General features: G+C 53.2%; 1 protein-coding gene across 6 annotated transcripts in view; it reads right to left on the bottom strand.

The window, feature by feature from the left end:
• KAZN (kazrin, periplakin interacting protein) overlaps window positions 1-17,768 on the bottom strand; it is a 1,229,956-nt gene that overhangs the window by 60,096 nt on the left and 1,152,092 nt on the right. For all 6 annotated transcript variants that reach the window (XM_050788146.1, XM_050788155.1, XM_050788173.1 and 3 more), the window contains 2 exons: window positions 13,920-14,090; window positions 2,470-2,659 (listed from right to left, as the gene is read on the bottom strand). In XM_050788146.1, coding sequence (XP_050644103.1) covers window positions 2,470-2,659; window positions 13,920-14,090 — 361 coding nt within the window. The remainder of the gene's footprint in view (window positions 1-2,469; window positions 2,660-13,919; window positions 14,091-17,768) is intronic.

Raw genomic sequence — 17,768 nt, 5'->3', positions numbered from 1 at the left:
TCAGTAGCAGCAGCTCCAAAACATTGCCCCAAATCTGCCTGCTTCTCTCCCACCGCATTGCCACCACTGACTCTTGCCTGGAAGACCACGCGGCCTCCTGGTGGGTCGCGTCGACTCCACTCTACACACCAGAGCATGAGCCACCAGCATCTCATCTCTCTTCCTCCTGGCCTCCAAGGTGGCCTGATGTGCCACGGCCCTGCCTACCCCAACAGCCACGGCTCAAGCCACATCAGCCTTCTGACTGCCTAAGACAGGTCATATCCCCCTGCCTTGGTCTCTGCCATTCCTGTTGCCCATCAGGGGCACCGTCATCCTCCAGGTCTCAGTCTGTCCTGAGAGGCCTTCCCCAGTAATCAGCTCTCCCTACTTTGCCTTGTTTCTCATCAAAGTGACTGTTTTTAGCTGGGCATGGTGGCTCACGCCTGTAATCTCAACACTTTGGGAGGCCGAAGAGGGAGGACTGCATAAGCCCAGGACTTCGAAACCAGCCTGGGCAACACAGCAAGACTCCATCTCTCCATCCCCCCCAAAAAAAGTGCCTGTTTTCTGTTGATTTCTCTCCTTGTGCTAATTACAATCTGTCATTGTTCTGCTTGTTATTTATTTATTTATTTTTGAGGCACAGTCCTGCTCTGTTGCCCAGGCTGGAGTGCAGTGGCACGATCTTTGCTCACCACAACCTCTGCCTCCTGGGTTCAAGCAATTCTCCTGCCTCAGCCTCCCGAGTAGCTGGGACTACGGGCGTGTGCCACCAAATCCAGCTAATTTTTGTATTTTTAGTAAAGACAGGGTTTCACTATGTTGGCCAGGCTGGTCTTGAACTCCTGACCTCGTGATGTGCCCACCTTGGCCTCCCAAAGTGCTGGGATTACAGGCGTGAGCCACCGCACCCGGCCTGCTTGTTATTTAGTAGTATATTTACATGTCATATCTGTACACTGACAACATCTGTTCTGTGAGAGCAGGCGCCCAGGGTGTCTTATCCTGTTGAATCCCAGAGCTCATGGTGCCTAGCACATAGTAGGTACTCAATAAATAGTGGCTAAATGAAAGGTCCAGACCAGAAGCCACAGCTCAGAAGCCCTTCCAAGTCCCCAGCAGGTTGCTCTCCTGTCTGCGGGCATTGGCACTGGATGGAGAAAGCATCTTTTGTTTGACAAGACTGGCTAAGCACCTACTATGTACAGGTGGCATGCCAGCAGGTAGGGTAGCATCCCTGCAAAAGACAGTCCTTGCCACCAATGGCCGTATGCTCTAACACACAAGATTGGTGGCTGAAGGAGCCCTGGCTTTGGAGTCAATTCCAATCTGGGTGAGTTTACCCTACAGGCTGTGTGACCTTGAGCATCCTGCCTGGCCCCTCTGAGCCAGGTTTGTTATGTGTAACACGGGGGTGGATGCCAGTGCTATCAATCCCAGAGAGTAGCTGCATGTATGATGTGCCTACCACAGTGCCAGGCACTGGACAGATGGGAGGAGTCATGTGACAAATGCATCAACAGCAAACCCGAGGTACGGTAAGAGGTGCTCTGATGCAGGTGAGCACCCAACTTTACAGGAGCATAGAGGACACAGGGGAGAGAGCACGGAAGGCTTCCTGGAGGAGGGGGTGTCTGATAAAATGCATGGAGATGGTTGTATGTGAGGCAGATACTGTGGAGGAGGAAGGACCCAGAGGGCAGATCCGTCAGCCTGTCCAGGCTTTCCCAGACCACAGCCAGCTCCATTGAGGAGAGGCCCTGCAGAGGTAGATGAGGATGACCAAACTTGCGTCTATCACAACTTGCATCTATCATGTAAGGGCACCTACTTGCAGAAGGGACAGAGAACAGAGCAAGGTGGCCTGCAGACGTGCAACAGGACAGCGAGGAGTTTGGAGCCTGTTCCATGGGCAGTGGGGTACAGATGCTGCCCAGAGGCCAGACTTTCCTGCCGAGTGCCTGGAGCAAACACCTGTGACATTGACATCAGCCCCTCCTGGATGCCCCGCGATTGGCCAGAGCTGTCAATCAAGCAGTTCTGCTGCCTCTCCTGCCAAAGGATGCCCATGTGACTCTGATGTGGCCAATCAGTCTTTCTTTAGGATTTGCTATGGACACAGGGGGAAGAGATAGTTTTTCTTCCTTAAGTCTTGAGCTGTGAGGGTCTTAAACATCTGGAACTGCAGGGGACTATTTTACTTTCTTATGGAAAGAGACAGCCTAAAGATGAGGCCAAAAGGAGGTGGGCAGAGCTAAGAGATGGAGAGACATGGTCAGAGGGACCCAAATAGTGTTTGAACCTCTGGATCCAGCTATGCCTGCTGTCCATCTCTTAGATTTTTCACTGACACGAGCCCAAGGTCTCTGCCCCACACCCCCTAAGCTGCTGTAGTGTGAACAAAGAAGCTGCCTTTCCCACTGGGTCGGATGGCCTCCTGTGAAGCCCCTCGAAATCGTGGTGGGGCCGGGCCAGGGCAGGACTCACCTTGCCGGTCCGCCGGGTGAGGGGGGTGTGAGTGGTAGAGAGTCTGTTGACTCTGCCGGATGGCTGCGGTCAGCGGGAGGTCCGCCTGCACCACCCACTCCTGGTTGCCGTTGAGCACCGTCTCGCCCGGCATGGCGAGGGAATGCCGCTTGGGGACATCCTTGGTCAGCGTAGCTAAGGACTGTTTGGCCTGGAGAGAGCAGGAAGACAGGAAGAAGTCACAATCAAGGGGACCTCTTGGCCAGCTGCTTGGCACTGCCCACCGCCATGGGAGAAAGCCCTGAACTTCTGCACCAGGTATTGCTAGCTCTGCATCGAGCGCCAATTGGTAAGTCAAGCACCGGCCCTGCAACTGTGTGAGGGAGGAACTGTCGTTCTCCCCGTTAAGACAGCTGGAGGTGCAAAGGCACGGAGAGGTGTGGAGCCTGCCTTGGGATCCCACAGCTCAGAAGTGGCAGAGCCAGGATCAAATCCAGACAGAGCCCAAGCTCCAAAGAACTGTGCCAGGGCCTGGCCACCTCGTCACACAACTCTAGGGGGCGCTGCTTACATAAACATGGTCCCTCTTGGTCTCCCCATCTTATAGAGTGAGATCCTAAAGTTCAGAATGGTGGAGTAATTGGCTCAAAGTCACACAACAAGTAGAAGAAGTGGAGTTTGAACCCAGTTCTGTCTGACTTTTGTCACATTTGTGTCAACTTAACTCACCTGAGAGCTCACCTAGGGGTTACCCACCAACAGCAAAGTGAGACCAGAAACAGAGGGGGTCCGAGAACACTCCTCTTTTTTGTTTCGAGATGGAGTTTCACTCTGTTGCCTAGGCTGGAGTGCAGTGGCGTGATCTCGGCTCACTGCAACCTCCGCCTCCGGGGTTCAAGCAGTTCTCCTGCCTCAACCTCATGTGTAGCTGGGATTACAGGCATGTGCTACTATACCTGGCTAATTTTTGTATTTTTAGTAGAGATGGGGTTTCGCCATGTTGGCCAGGCTGGTCTCGAACTGCTGACCTCAAGTGATCCACCTGCCTCGGCCTCCCAAAGTGCTGGGATTATAGGCGTGAGCCACCGCACCCGGCCCTCGGGTATGTCTTTATCAGCAGGCCTAGGATCATGGAGACCCACACTTCCTGAACCACCACACCCAGCCCAGATGAGTCAGTGGCTGCACCTGCCTTCCCTCCAGGTGTGCGTGCACACAGCCTCCTGGCCCTCCACACTGCTACACCTGCAGTCTTAGGGGGATGCCCCACTCCCTTGCTTCCTCCTGCCCAGTCCATCTGGCTGCCCAGAAAGTGCGACTCGGGAGAAGTGAGCACCCAGGCTGGTCTGCTGTCATGCGGCAACGAACCCTCAGCTCTCCCCTCCTGCAAACACTCCCAGCTGCATGCATAGGAAGCACAGGATTGCACAAGCCAGCCCCTGAAACAGGCAGCCCTTGGAGGGAGCACAGGAGGGAGTGAGGCAGAGGCCTAGGCGGGGTGGCTCTCCTGAACCCATCCGCTTCCCTCCCAGGCAGGGCCTCATCTCTGTCTGGGCCTGGGAGTGGCATCGTCCATCTCAGTGGGCAGCTTGACATCCTTGCTACCTGAAGATTGGGAGGTCCCCTACGGTTGGTACTTCAGAATTGGGTGGCTGTACCTGTGAATTCTAAAGCACGGGGATCTCTCAAACTGTCCACTCTGCCCATTCAGGATTGTAAACTTCCAAGGCAGAGCTATAATGGAGAGGAACGGCAGATGACGCATGTGAAGTTTCATCTAAAATATAAGCACCTGCTTGCACACCCACGTACCCATACACAGGCACATTCACACGTATACACACACACACGCGCACACACATACACACAAAATACACACAGGCACACACACACATATACACATGTGTATGCACCAATATAGTTTGGCTGTGTCCCCACCCAAATCTCATCTTGAATTGTAGCTCCCATAATCCCCACGTGTCATGGGAGGGACCTAATGGGAGGTAATTGAATCATGGGGGTGGTTTTTTCCCGTGTTGTTCTCATGATAGTGAATGAGTCTCCTGAGATCTTATGATTTTATAAAGGGCAGTTCCCCTGCTCAAGCTCTCTTGCCTGCTGCCATGTGAGATGTGTGCCTCCTTCACCTTCCACCATGATTGTGAGGCCTCCCCAGCCATGTGGAACTGTGAGTCCATTAAGCCTCCCTTTCTTTATAAATTACCCAGTCTCAGGCATGTCTTTCTTTTTTTTTTTTTTGAGGCGGAGTCTCGCTCTGTCGCCCAGGCTGGAGTGCAGTGGCGCGATCTTAGCTCACTGCAAGCTCCGCCTCCCTGGTTCATGCCATTCTCCTGCCTCAGCCTCCCGAGTAGCTGGGACTACAGGCATCCACCACCACGCCCGGCTAATTTTTTGTATTTTTAGTAGAGACGGGGTTTCACCGTGTTAGTCAGGATGGTCTCAATCTCCTGACCTCGTGATCTGCCTGCCTTGGCCTCCCAAAGTGCTGGGATTACAGGCGTGAGCCACTGCACCCGGCCCTTGGGTACGTCTTTATCAGCAGCCTGAGAAGAGACTAACACACACACATACACACATGTACACACACACATTAGATCCTCTCCTGTGGCAACTGAAACATTTCTCTGACTAATCTCTTCCACTAAATGCAATTTAATGCTGGGAACTCCCTTTGGGCTCTGACTCTTCTCCTCTCTGAGCCTCCACCCTCTTCCAAACACTGGGAACCCGGAACATCAAGCTCCTGGGAATTGTTAACTTGACACAAATGTGTCCATGTCACAAAGGTCAGACAGAACTGGGTTGAAACTCCATTTCTCCTACTTAACTTGCTGTGTGACCTTGAGCAAACTACTCCACCATTCTGAACTTCAGGGTCCCACCATATAAGACAGTGAAACCAAGAGCGACCATGTTTACGTAAGCAGCGCCCCCTGGAGTTGTGCGACGAGGTGGCCAGGCCGTGCCACAGTTCTTTGGAGCTTGGGCTCTGTCTGGATTTGATTCTGGCTCTGCCACTCTGAGCTGTGGGATCCCAAGGCAGGCTCCACACCTCTCCGTGCCTTCGTGCCTCCATCTGTCCAACGGGGAGAACGACAGTTCCTCCCTCACATGGCTGCTAGGGAGAGTGCTTGGTCCAGGGTAAAAATACCCAATAAATATTAGCGATTGTTATTAAAGAGTCTCTATTTCACAAGCAGGGATGATGGGATGATGTGAGGAGTAATTCACACCATGGTCAAGGATCCAGGTTGGCCCACTGTCTCAGAGCAGCCATGTGCTCAGTTAGGATTATCTGTGCACTCCCTGAGCCTGGGTGGTGAGACCCATGAGGCAGGAAGGGGAGATGGCAGCACAGGGCCCTGCCCTCACCCACCTTTTGGCTGGGGCCAATGGCAGTTCCTGTTGACCAGGAGGGCCTGAGGATCTGCTGATCCGGAGGCCACGATGCACCCATCCCATCTCCCATATAAGACAGCAAGCCTGGCCCTGCAGGCACGCCATGCCCAGAAACCGAATCCTCTACCGGGTCCTTCAGCAGATGTGTGCTTGTCTAGGGAATGTTTCTCTGGGGTAAAGACTGGGAGGATCCCGACGCAGGAGCCTCTGAGCAGACACCGGAAGGTTGGTGCTCCTGTGCAGATGGCACATTGTGCCAAATGCGCACTGAGGGGGCACAAGGACACCGTCTTCCCGTGCTTCATATACACACTCTATGGCACAGCTAGGTTCTTCTCCTTGGGGGGAAGCCGGCTGGGATCCTCTTTCACAGATCTCAGGGGTACGGGTGGGAGCAGGTCCAGCAGGGAGGCAGCAGTGTGAGCTGATGAGGCAAATATGGGCCGCAGCACCAAGGACCAGTGACCAAGGACCAAAGACCAAGGACCAATGACCAAGGACCAAAGACCAAGGACCAATGCAGGCTCTGGCTGTGGAGGGGAGGCTCCTGTGGGGGCAGTGACAGGCTTGGCTCAGGTGGGCTCGGGTGTGGGCAATCCTGCCCTCATGCAGGGTGGCAGGCCCCCCCACCACTCTGGGGTCACATCCAGCCTAGGAACTGGCTTGGCAAGGGCTGGTCCAAATGGTCCAAAAAGGCAGTGGCCAGGGGCCTGGAGGTGGCACATTTGGGGCAGACTGCTTTCGTTGCAGCTGAGAATGGGCACGAAGGGCATGGACTCAGAGTGTGGCCATTAAAAAGGAACCTGAGGCTTGGCCAACACTTTCCGCTTCTCTGCCCGCTCATCCCTCACAGTCCCTGCCTCTCCTCTGGGCCTGTGGTGGCTGTCTTTTTTACAAATGAGGAAACGGAGGCAGGAAAAGGTTAAAGGTGACATGTGCGAGGTCAAATACTGATGAGTGGAACAGGCATGAGAATCCATGTCTCTTCCTCCCCAGTGGGGTCTGAGGACAGGGTGGCTCTAGAGTAACCTCAGCACAGAGCTGTGAATGCTGACCGAGTTCTGCGGCTGCCTTCCCGATTCACCCCCTGCCTCATTTCCCTACACTGTCACTAGGGGGAAGGTTCAGTTCGGTTCTACTCTACTCTACTCTACTCTACTCTACTCTACTCTACTCTACTCTACTCTACTCTATTCTATTCTGTTCTATTCTATTGAGATGGAGTCTCACTCTGTCATCCAGGCTATTCTATTCTATTCTATTCTATTCTATTCTATTCTATTCTATTCTATTCTTCTATTCTATTCCATTCCATTCCATTCCATTCTATTGAGATGGAGTCTCACTCTGTCATCCAGGCTATTCTATTCTATTCTATTCCATTTTATTGAGATGGAGTCTCACTCTGCCATCCAGGCTATTCTATTCTATTCTATTCTATTCTATTCTATTCTATTCTATTCTATTCCATTCCATTCCATTCCATTCCATTCTACTGAGATGGAGTCTCACTCTGCCATCCAGTCTTCTATTCTATTCTATTCTATTCTATTCTATTCTATTCTGAGATAGTCTCATTCTGTCATCCAGGCTGGAGTGCAATGGTCTGATCTCAGCTCACTGCAACCTCCACCACTTGGGTTCAAATGATTCTCCTTCCTCAGCCTCCTGAGTAGCTGGGATTACAGATGCCTGCCATCATGCCTGGTTAATTTTTGTAATTTTAGCAGAGACAGGTTTCACCATGTTGGCCAAGCTGGTCTTGAACTCCTGACCTCAGGTGATCCACATGCCTCAGCCTCCCCAGAGTGCTGGGTTTACAGGCGTGTGCCACCACACCTGGCCTACAGTTCTGATTTTATACAGGAGGAAACTGTAGTTCTGATTTTATACAGGACGAAACTGTAGTTCTGATTTTATACAGGAGGAAACTGTAGTTCTGATTTTATACAGGAGGAAACTGTAGTTCTGATTTTATACAGGAGGGAACTAAGGCTCAGAAAGGTTAAGTCCCTTGTCAAGGGTCACACAGACAGAAAATAACAGGACCCAAACCGGGACTCTGTTAGACTCAAACAGCCCAGGCCCAGATAGATAGGAATGTCTGATTCTCACAAAATGTCCTACTTGATGGAGGGATGCGTCCAGTCTGGGGTGATTCTGCACTCTGGGGGACATGTGGCCATGTCTACAGTCTACTGCTGTGACACTGGGGGCTGGAGTGGGGGGTGCTGCTGACATCCGGTGGGTGGAGGCCAGGGAAGCTGCAGAGCACAGGGCAGCCCCACCAGTTATGTGGCCCCAAACGTCTCTGGTGCCCTTATTTACAGAAAGCACCGTCAACTGAAGAGCATTTCCCACACTGCAGAAGCCAGGCTCATGGGCAGCGAGGTCAGTGTAAGCTGGGCTCCCAGGGACTGGACCAGTGTCGGGGGGATGCCCATAGTCTCAGGAGCAGGCAGCCCTGTCTCCCAGCCCCACATGTGACTAAGGAGGCTGGCGGGGAAGGCCTGTGGACTGAGGGAAGGCTAGTAAGGGAGCTGCCTCCTCAGGCCCTGGCTGGACTCCCGTCAAAAGTCTCCCCAGCAAAGACGTCAGGCCATGGAGTACGGGACTGCCCGAGCTCCAAAACCATAAGAATACACACCTCTTGGGAGGCCGAGACGGGCGGATCACGAGGTCAGGAGATCGAGACCATCCTGGCTGACACGGTGAAACCCCGTCTCTACTAAAAAATACAGAAAACTAGCCGGGCGAGGTGGCGGGCGCCTGTAGTCCCAGCTACTCGGGAGGCTGAGGCAGGAGAATGGAGGCGGAGCTTGCAGTGAGCTGAGATCCGGCCACTGCACTCCAGCCTGGGCGGCAGAGCGAGACTCCGTCTCAAAAAAAAAAAAAGAATACACACCTCACTGAAGACGTGATACTTTCTGGGGAGATGAAATTATTCTGGAATTAGACAGAAGCGGCGGTTGCACAATGTTATCAACATGCTGAAAACACTGAACGGCATGGCCAACCACCCGTGCCCAACGACCAAGGATCAATGCAGGCTCTGGCCGTGGAGGGGAGGCTCCTGCGGGGGCAACGGTAGGCTCAGGTGGGCTCGGGCCTTGACATTCTATGTCGATAAACATTTTTGAGACACACACACACACACGCGCGCGCGCGCGCGCACACACGCACACGTGGTCCCATGGGGCCAATGTGGTTACAGAGAAGTTGCCGTGTGGGTGGTAATGCCTGGTTGGATCAGGATTTAACAGGAAATGCTCCCAGCAAGGGTGGATGGCTGGGCGGGCCTCAGGGTGCCCGTGTTCATTGCTAAATGCCAGCAGAGGGCTTTGCTTCTTGGGAAACGTCTGCAGAAGCAAATGTCTTTCTGGTTTTTCCCTGAGTGAAGCAGTGAAGAGGGTGTGTGGAGCGGCCTGGAGTTGGCTCCTCTGGACACAGGGGGAGGGACGATGCCTGGATCCTGACGGGCCGCTCACCCCTCACTTGGCACCAGTCTGGGCTCTTTCCCCAATACCTGCTTTCCCAGTGGCCTCTGTGTCACCGGCAGCTGTGAGCTTTGCCACAGAGGGAACTGCCCAGCACCAGGGGCTACAGCCAGGACCCCTGGGTAAGAGGCAAGTAAGCGGCCCAAGATGGGGCACTGGGCATGCTGCATGGACCTCACTGAGGTAAGATTTCATCAGAAGACAAAAGCGACATGTCCATCCCCCCAGCTGCAGGGGTTGCTGAGTGCACCATTCCCCCGGGCCTGGCTCCCCACCCCTGCAGCTGGGGCGCTGCTTTTCTTTTTTGAGATGGGGTTTTGCTCTGTCGCCCAGGCTAGAGTGCAGTGGTGCGATCTCGGCTCACTGTAACCTCTGCCTTCTGGGTTCAAGCGATTGTCCTGCCTCAGCCTTCCGAGTAGCTGGGGTTACAGGTGCCCACCACCACGTCCAGCTAATTTTTGTATTTTCAGTTGAGTCAGTGTTTCATCATGTTGGCCAGGCTGGTCTCGAACTCCTGACCTCAAGTGATCTGCCCGCTTTGGCCTCCCAAAGCCAAAACATTACAGGTGTGAGCCACCACACCTGGTCTGCAGCTGCCGTGGCTTCTGCCACTGCTAAGCTGCGCCCTCCACCTCCCCACTGCACCTGTGGACCCTGACTTCCTTCCAACCCACCCTCTATGCTTCCACTGGCAGAGCAGAGCTGCTTCCTGTTGCTTGCAACACAGGACTTAAGGCATCCCCCGAGGAAGGGTCAGCCGTGCAGTGGGGGAGCTGGGCCTGCAGGCAACATGGCCTGGCTGTGAAACTCTAGGGATGGCGGGCAATAGAGGGAAGCTGCAATCAGGTGGACACACCAACAAGACTGGGGCCGTCACAGCTCCTCGTGAAGCCCCCTCCCTCTGCCTCCAAGCCCTGGGTAGACACTGCCTGTGCTGTTAACATGAACATAAACCCATCAACCTGAGTTGCCAACATTCACACGGGCAGATGCATCTGATGCCTGCCAGAAGGAGGCCAGAAGTTGAGTTTTCTTGGCCAGAATGGAAACAACGGGAGGGGAAGCCAGGGTGAGCTGGATCCTAGGCTGGAAAGACCCAGGGCATCCTCGGATGCCTAAGGCCAGGACTCCAAGGAAGGAAGACACATCTGTCTGTCCACAAGTCATGAGGAAGACCTGGGAGAACAGGGGCCTTTTCCTGGCCTGCAAGTTGAAAGATTTCTGTCTGGGCTGCACGTAGCAGCAGGGCCTCCAGTATTATCAACTCCATTGGTGGGAACCCCCAGACCCCAGAAGTCCCTGCTGCCGCAGCTTCTTCCTGCTCGGTAGTTCTCACCACTAGGGGTCAGCATTGGACAAGGAGACCTAGGAGAGGTCCAGGGATCCGGCCCCAGCCTGCCCTGGGGGCCTGGTCCTTAGTAAACCATCCTGCTGTGGTTACCACGTCCAGGGATCCGGGCCCAGTGCCAAGTGCTTCTCCTGCTTTATTTCTTGGAAATCCTCACAAGAGCCCTACAAAGCACAGTCAACTCTTGAACAACGTGGGTTTGAACTGCATGGGTGCATGGGTCCAATTATCGGCAGATTTTCTTCCACCTCCATCACCCCTGAGACAGCAAAGTTAATCCTTCCTCTCCCTCCTCCTCCTCCTCAGCCACTCAGCATGAAGACAATGAGGATGAAGACCTTGATGATGATCCTTTTCTTCCACTTAATGAATAGCAAATATATTTTCTCTTCCTTATGATTCTCTTTTTTTTTTTGAGACGGAGTCTTGCTCTGTTGCCCAGGCTGGAGTGCAGCGACTTGACCTTGGCTCACTGCAACCTCCGCCTCCCAGGTTCAAACGATTCTCCTGTCTCAGCCTCCCGAGTAAATGGGATTACAGGCACCCACTGCCACACCTGGCTACTTTTTGTATTTTTAGTAGAGATGGGGTTTCACCATGTTAGCCAGGCTGGTCTCGAACTCCTGACCTGAAGTGATCCACCCTCCTCGGTCTCCCAAAGTGCTGGGATTATATGTCTGGCCTGATTCTCTTAATAACACTGTCTTTGCTCTAGCTTACTTTATTCAAAGAATACTGACATGGTTGGCTCTGGGTCCCCAGCCAAATCTCATCTCCAATTGTAATCCCCACGTGTCAAGGGAGGGACCAGGTGGAGGTAAGTGGATCATGGGGCTGGTTTCCCCCATGCTGTTCTCGTGATAGTGGTAGAATTCTAACGAGATCTGATGGCTCATAAACGTGTGGTAGTTCCTCCCATGCTCATTCTCCCTCCTGCCATCTTGTAAAGGTACCTGCTTCTCCTTTGCCTTCCGCCATGATTATGAGTTTCTGAGGCGTCCACAACCGTTCAGAATTGTGAGTCAATTAAACCTCTTTCCTTTATAAATTACCCAGTCTCAACTATTTCTTTATAGCAGTGCAGGAATGAACTAATACAAATACAGAAAACGAGACAGTTAACACACAAAAGATGTGCTCACTGACTGTTCTCAGTAAGGTTTCTGGTCAACAGTGGGCTATGAGCAGTTACGGTCTAGGGCAGTCGGAAGTTATACATGGATTTAGCTGCACAGGGGATCAGCAGCCCTAAGCCCTGTGTTGTTTAAGAGTCAACTCTATATGCCATTATCTCTGTTTTGAGTTGATGGATATGGAGTCCAGAGGGGTGAAGGCTCCTGCTCAGTCATACAGTTGGGAAGCACCTGGGGCTGGATTCGAACCCAGATCACATGGCTGTAACCACAGTATTAGCTGGCATCAGCTCTCTGCAGGACAACAAATCTTCTAAGAGCTACGTCCTCCCCCTGCCCCTACTCTTCAGGAGCTCCTCCCACATTCTCCTCCCGGCCTCTGTCACACTAAGCCCCTGGCTTCTGGAGGCCTTTCTAGCCACAAGCTCCCTGCAACTGCCCAGCCACCCTATGGGGAAGGTAGGGTGGGATTAAGACCCCAGTTCGGGTACGGTGGCTCACGCCTGTAATCTCAGCACTTTGGGAGGCTGAGGCAGGTGGATCATGAGGTCAGGAGTTTGAGACCCATCTGGCCAAGATGGTGAAACCCCATCTCTACTAAAAAATACAAAAATTAGCCAGGAGCAGTGGCGGGTGCCTGTAATCCCAGCTACTTGGGAGGCTGAGACAGGAGAATCGCTTGAACCCGGGAGACGGAGTTTACAGTGAACTGAGATCGTGCCACTGCACTCTAGTCTGGGCGACAGAGCAAGATTCTGTCTCAAAAAAAAGACCCCACTCCCAGCGCAGTAACAAGTGAAAGGCACTGAAGCCCAGAAAAGTTGAGTGAGCAGCCCAAGGTCACACAGCAGCAGGCAGAACAGACCTCTAGGGCGCTCTCTCCCGACCCGGACCCTCTGTCCCCACACACAAAGGCTACGCATCTCCTGGGAACACAAAGTGTCTGGAAGGTTTGGGTTAGGAAAAAATTATTTGTTTCCTTAATGACCCAAGTAAGACATTTTTGCTGCACAGACATTTGAGAAGAGGCCAATAAACAAACAAATAAAAGTTGCTACCACTCTGAGAGAACGAATGTTAGTATTTCCATGTATTTCCCCCCAAATATTTTCCTAAGCAAATATGTATATTTTAAACAAAAATTTTTTCTCCTTTCCTTTTTTTTAAAAAATTTTTTTTGGAGGCCGGGCGCCGTGGCTCAAGCCTGTAATCCCAGCACTTTGGGAGGCCGAGACGGGCGGATCACGAGGTCAGGAGATTGAGACCATCCTGGCTAACACGGTGAAACCCCGTCTCTACTAAAAATACAAGAAAATTAGCCGGGCGAGGTGGCGGGCGCCTGTAGTCCCAGCTACTCAGGAGGCTGAGGCAGGAGAATGGCGTGAACCCAGGGGGGTGGAGCTTGCAGTGAGCCGAGATCGCGCTACTGCACTCCAGCCTGGGGCACAGAGCAAGACTCCGTCTCAAAAAAAAAAAAAAAAAAAATTTTTTTTGGAGACAGGGTCTCACTGTCGCCCAGGCTGGGTGCAGTGGCTCACTGCAGCCTCCACCTCCTGGGCTCAGGCAATCCTTTTGCCTCAGCCACTGGAGTAGTTGGGACTATAGGCATGTACCATGCCTGGCTAATTTTTCTGAATTTTTTGGTAGAGAAGGAGTTTTGCCATGTTGCCCAGGCTGGTCTCAAGCTGCTGGGCTCAAAAACAATCTGCCCGCCTCGGCCTCCTGAACTGCTGGGATTACAGGCCTAAGCCATCGCACCTGGCCTTCTTTTTCCTAACAGTAGGTTGGGGTGTGTGGAAAAGTGAGTGTTTTCCCAGCATCTCCACATCCCCTGGGCCCAAGGCAGGTGGATAAAAGCCTGGCCCAGGCTCTGGGGTCATGGTCTTGGAGGGACACTGACGGTGCATTGTAGAAAGCCCCCTCCCACCGCGGGCCCCGCCCCTCTGCTTGTGTTCGGCTCTGCCCCACCCACCCCACCCTAGGTCTCCGAAGTGAGTCGATGCCAGACGTCCTGGCTCCCAGCATGGCACTGCTAGCAGATGCCAGGCCCACCTGGGTGGGGAGGGTTCTCACCATGGCCAGCTCGGCCTCCAGCTCCTTCATCCGGTTGTCCTTGAGGTCCAGCTGGGAGCGCAGTGCCGTGGCGTGGTCTGTGGCCTCCTTGGCTTGGCGCCGCAGCTCCCACTTCTCACGCTCCAGCAGGTCCTTCTCCTTGGCCAGCGCTTTGACCGCGTCCTCACTCTCCTGTGGGTGGGACAGGTAGAGAGCACAGTGGGTGTTACAGCCAGGCTCCTCCTGGCCCAGGGACGCCTAGAGGGGGCCTAACCCCTAGATGGAAAAAGAAGTGACCTGTGACCTGTGTCCAGGAGCTCTGGCTCTGTGGTGGGAAAGCCGTGGGCACGAACTCCAGCCCTGCCACAAACTAGCTGGAAGATTGGAACAGAGACAAACCCAGTAGATGCTGAGTAAATCCTTTTTGCGCTGCATGAATGAATAAGTGGGCAAATGACTGCTTTGGGTAAGTCATTCTAGCTCATCAAGTCTGGGTCCCCCGTATGTAAAATGGGGCAGGAGTCAATCCTACTTGTTTCAAAGAATTCTAAAGGCCGAATGACTGCACGTGTGGTAAATACTTAACACAGTCTGACAGAAGTTAGGGTGCAATAGTTGTTCTGGGGTTTTGTTCTGTTTGGTAAATTGTGTTCATCACAGGGAAACAGGATCAACAGGAAGGAGGCACCAGCGACCCCAATGGTCTGGACTGCCACAAGGTCCGGCCACCACCCCACAGGGTCACAGCCTCTGAGAGAAATAGCTGCTATGTCCTGAATGCAGCACAGTCCTCAGCCGCTTGCCCCGAGCCCCTCCCCAGGCTGGCCCTCCTGCATGAGCTGTTTTCTGTGATTGTCCAGGGAAGAGCCAGGCCCCGGCTGTGCCAGTCCCCAGAGCAGAGCCAGCAGGGAAGGGCCAGACAGCTGAATCGGGGCTGTGACCTCTGTTGGCCGGAGCAAAGTTTCAGAACAACAGACGTCCTTTTGAGAAGGACAGTCCCAGCAGGGAGCCCTACCCATCCACCCAGCCACCATCTTCCCATTCACCAAATTGAAAGCAAATCCAAGGTCTCCGTGTGGTCTGGGACCACGGAGGGAGGCCACTATCCTGCCTTGTCTGACAAACCTGTCTCTGAAGGCCTCACTTCCAGATGGTGAAAGAGGGGGAGGCCGAGGGAGAACTTGGCCTTTTCTCTGTGGCTGTCACAGAGCTGTAGCTATGGCCTTGGTTCTGGAGACAGAGGGAGAACCTGGGCCAAATCCTGGCTTTGCAATGACTGTTGTGAGTCATCCCTGCCTCAGCTTCCCCATCTGTAACCAGGGGATAACACCACACATGCTTTGGAGCATTTGGGTGGGTCTGCATGAGGGAATCCACCTGGAGCGTTCTGCATGGGACTGGGCTCCCGGCAGGCACCTGCTTGCTTCACTCAGATCGCTGCTCAATTGTCTCCTCCTCCGAGAAGCCTTCCCTGGTCACCCATGTAAGAAAGAAGCCCCAGGCCCTCTCTAACCTGTTTTCTTTATTTGAAGCTGATACTGGTCTGTTATTCAACCGATATTTGTGGATATTTGTCTGGCACAAACCAGACAAAAATCCCTGCACTCCTGGAGCTTACAGTGAAAACTTCTGCTACAGTGTAGAACTGACCACCGGGGTAAGGGCTGTCCCTGAGAACCCGCTGGTACACAAGAGGCTGCTTATAAAATGTCCCTGAATTAGGAGGACGCCCCACTAGGACCCTCAGGATTATTTTTGTCTCATTGCAGTCAGTGATTCACACTACTACTCATGAACAGACCAAGGGCTCTAGGCCGGGTGGGAAGGCCTTGTAGGTGCTTTCAAGTTTTGGACTCCCACCTCCTTGGGGTCACATTCCGCGGTAGCAGGAAAGCTGGGCTCAGCAGCAATTGTCATGGAATGTTCTGTACTGTGCTAAGGGTTTTAGGTGCATTATTTAAACCTCACAACCACCCCTCAGGCAGGGACTACGATTATCCCTATTTCACAGATGAGCAAATTGAGGCCCAGGGAGGTAAAACAACTCCGCCAGCCCATAGACAGTGTGGTAGGGGCCTCAATCCCTGCTGGTAGCTGAGGCAGGAAAGGAACTGAAAGGAGACCCCTGAGAAGTCTGGAACTGGAAGGGGGTTGGAGGTGGCGGGAATTGACAAGGGTGGGATTTGGCCAAACCTCGTGGGGCCTTGGATGACAGGCCTGGGAGCTGAGGTATTGTGGGGCTGCCAGCACTCAGGGATCACATGGACATAAGAGGGGAGTGTGGCCGAGGCAGGCAGATCACCTGAGGTCGGGAGTTCGAGACCAGCCTGACCAACATGGAGAACCCTCGTCTCTGCTACAAATACAAAATTAGTGGGGCGTGGTGGCACATGCCTGTAATTCCAGCTACTTGGAAGGCTGAGGCAGAAGAATTGCTTGAACCTGGGAGGCAGAGGTTGCGGTGAGCCGAGATTGCACCATTGCACTCCAGCCTGGGCAACAAGAGCAAAACTCCGTCTCAAAAAAAAAAAAAAAAAAAAGGGTGTGGAATAGGGAGGGGAGAGGAGGGGGCTTCAGGGGCTTATAGGTCTGGCTGGGGGCTGGGCGCAGTGGCTCACGTCTGTAATCCCAGCACTTTGGGAGTCTGAGGAAGGTGGATCACTTGAGGTCAGGAGCTTGAGACCAGCCTGGCCAACATGGTGAAACCTCTTCTCTACTAAAAAAGTACAAAAATTAGCCAGGTGTGGTGGTGCACACCTGTAATCCCAGCTACTCCAGAGGCCAAGGCACAAGAATCGCTTGAACTCAGGAAGTGGAGGTTGCAGTGAGCGGAGATCATGCCACTGCACTCTAGCCTGGGCAACAGAGCGAAACTCCGTTTCAAAAAAAAAAAAAAAAGGCTGGCTGGGGAGGTGACAGTAGTGGGATGAAAATGGCCTGTTTTAATGTGGGCTCTACACCCGGAATCACCCTGTGTCCAGCCCTCAGCCTGGCTGCCTGGCCTGCTGCGTGAACTTCCTCAGCTGGGTTTATGGAGAGTCCTCCAGTCGCCCTTCCATCTGCAGTCATGTGACAGGGAAAGTGCATTTGGCACAGCTTTCGGAGATGTTGCAATTTTGCCACATTCTGTTTCTTGTTTGTTTTTGTTTCCTTTTCTCAAATTTTTTTGAGATGGAGTCTCGCTCTGTCACCCAAGCTGGAGTGTAGTGGTGCGATCTCGGCTCACTGCAACCTCTGCATCTGGGCTCCAAGCAATTCTCCTGCTTCAGCCTCTCGAGTAGCTGGGACTACAGGTGCACACCATCACATCTGAATAATTTTTGTATTTTTAGTAGAGGCAGGCTTTCGTCATGTTGGCCAGGCTGGTGTTGGACTCCTGACCTCAGGTGATCTGTCTGACTCAGCCTCTCTAAGTGCTAGGATTACAGGCGTGAGCCACCATGCCCGGTCATCGGCCACATTCTGGACAGGCCAAGACCCCTCCTTTCTCAGCAGCCTTGTTCCTCCTGTGCCGTTCCCCTACCCCCAGTAGCTCAGGGCCTGGGGTCCTTCCTGTTGCCTGCTCCCGTGGAGTCCCGCAGGGGTCTCATGGAGAAATTGGGTAGGCCATGGCAGACTGAGTGGGCACAGCCAAGTGGGCCAGGGAACCTGAGGGTTCCAGTCATCCTGTTCCAGGAGGACATTTATTTTGCACATAAAATGCAAATCATTTTTGATAACCAGCTGCAAGATCTTGGAAGAGGTGAAATACAACCAGGACTTGTGGCTTCAGTTTTGCCAAACTGGCTCTAAACATGTGTCCTTGGGTCAGTCACTTGACCCCTGTGGACCTCAGCCTTCCCACCTGTAAAATGGGGCTGGACCCAACAA

The sequence above is a fragment of the Macaca thibetana genome, chromosome 1, assembly GCF_024542745.1.
Source record: "Macaca thibetana thibetana isolate TM-01 chromosome 1, ASM2454274v1, whole genome shotgun sequence".
NCBI classification, from domain to species: domain Eukaryota; kingdom Metazoa; phylum Chordata; class Mammalia; order Primates; family Cercopithecidae; genus Macaca; species Macaca thibetana.
This window is presented reverse-complemented; position numbering and strand designations above follow the sequence as displayed.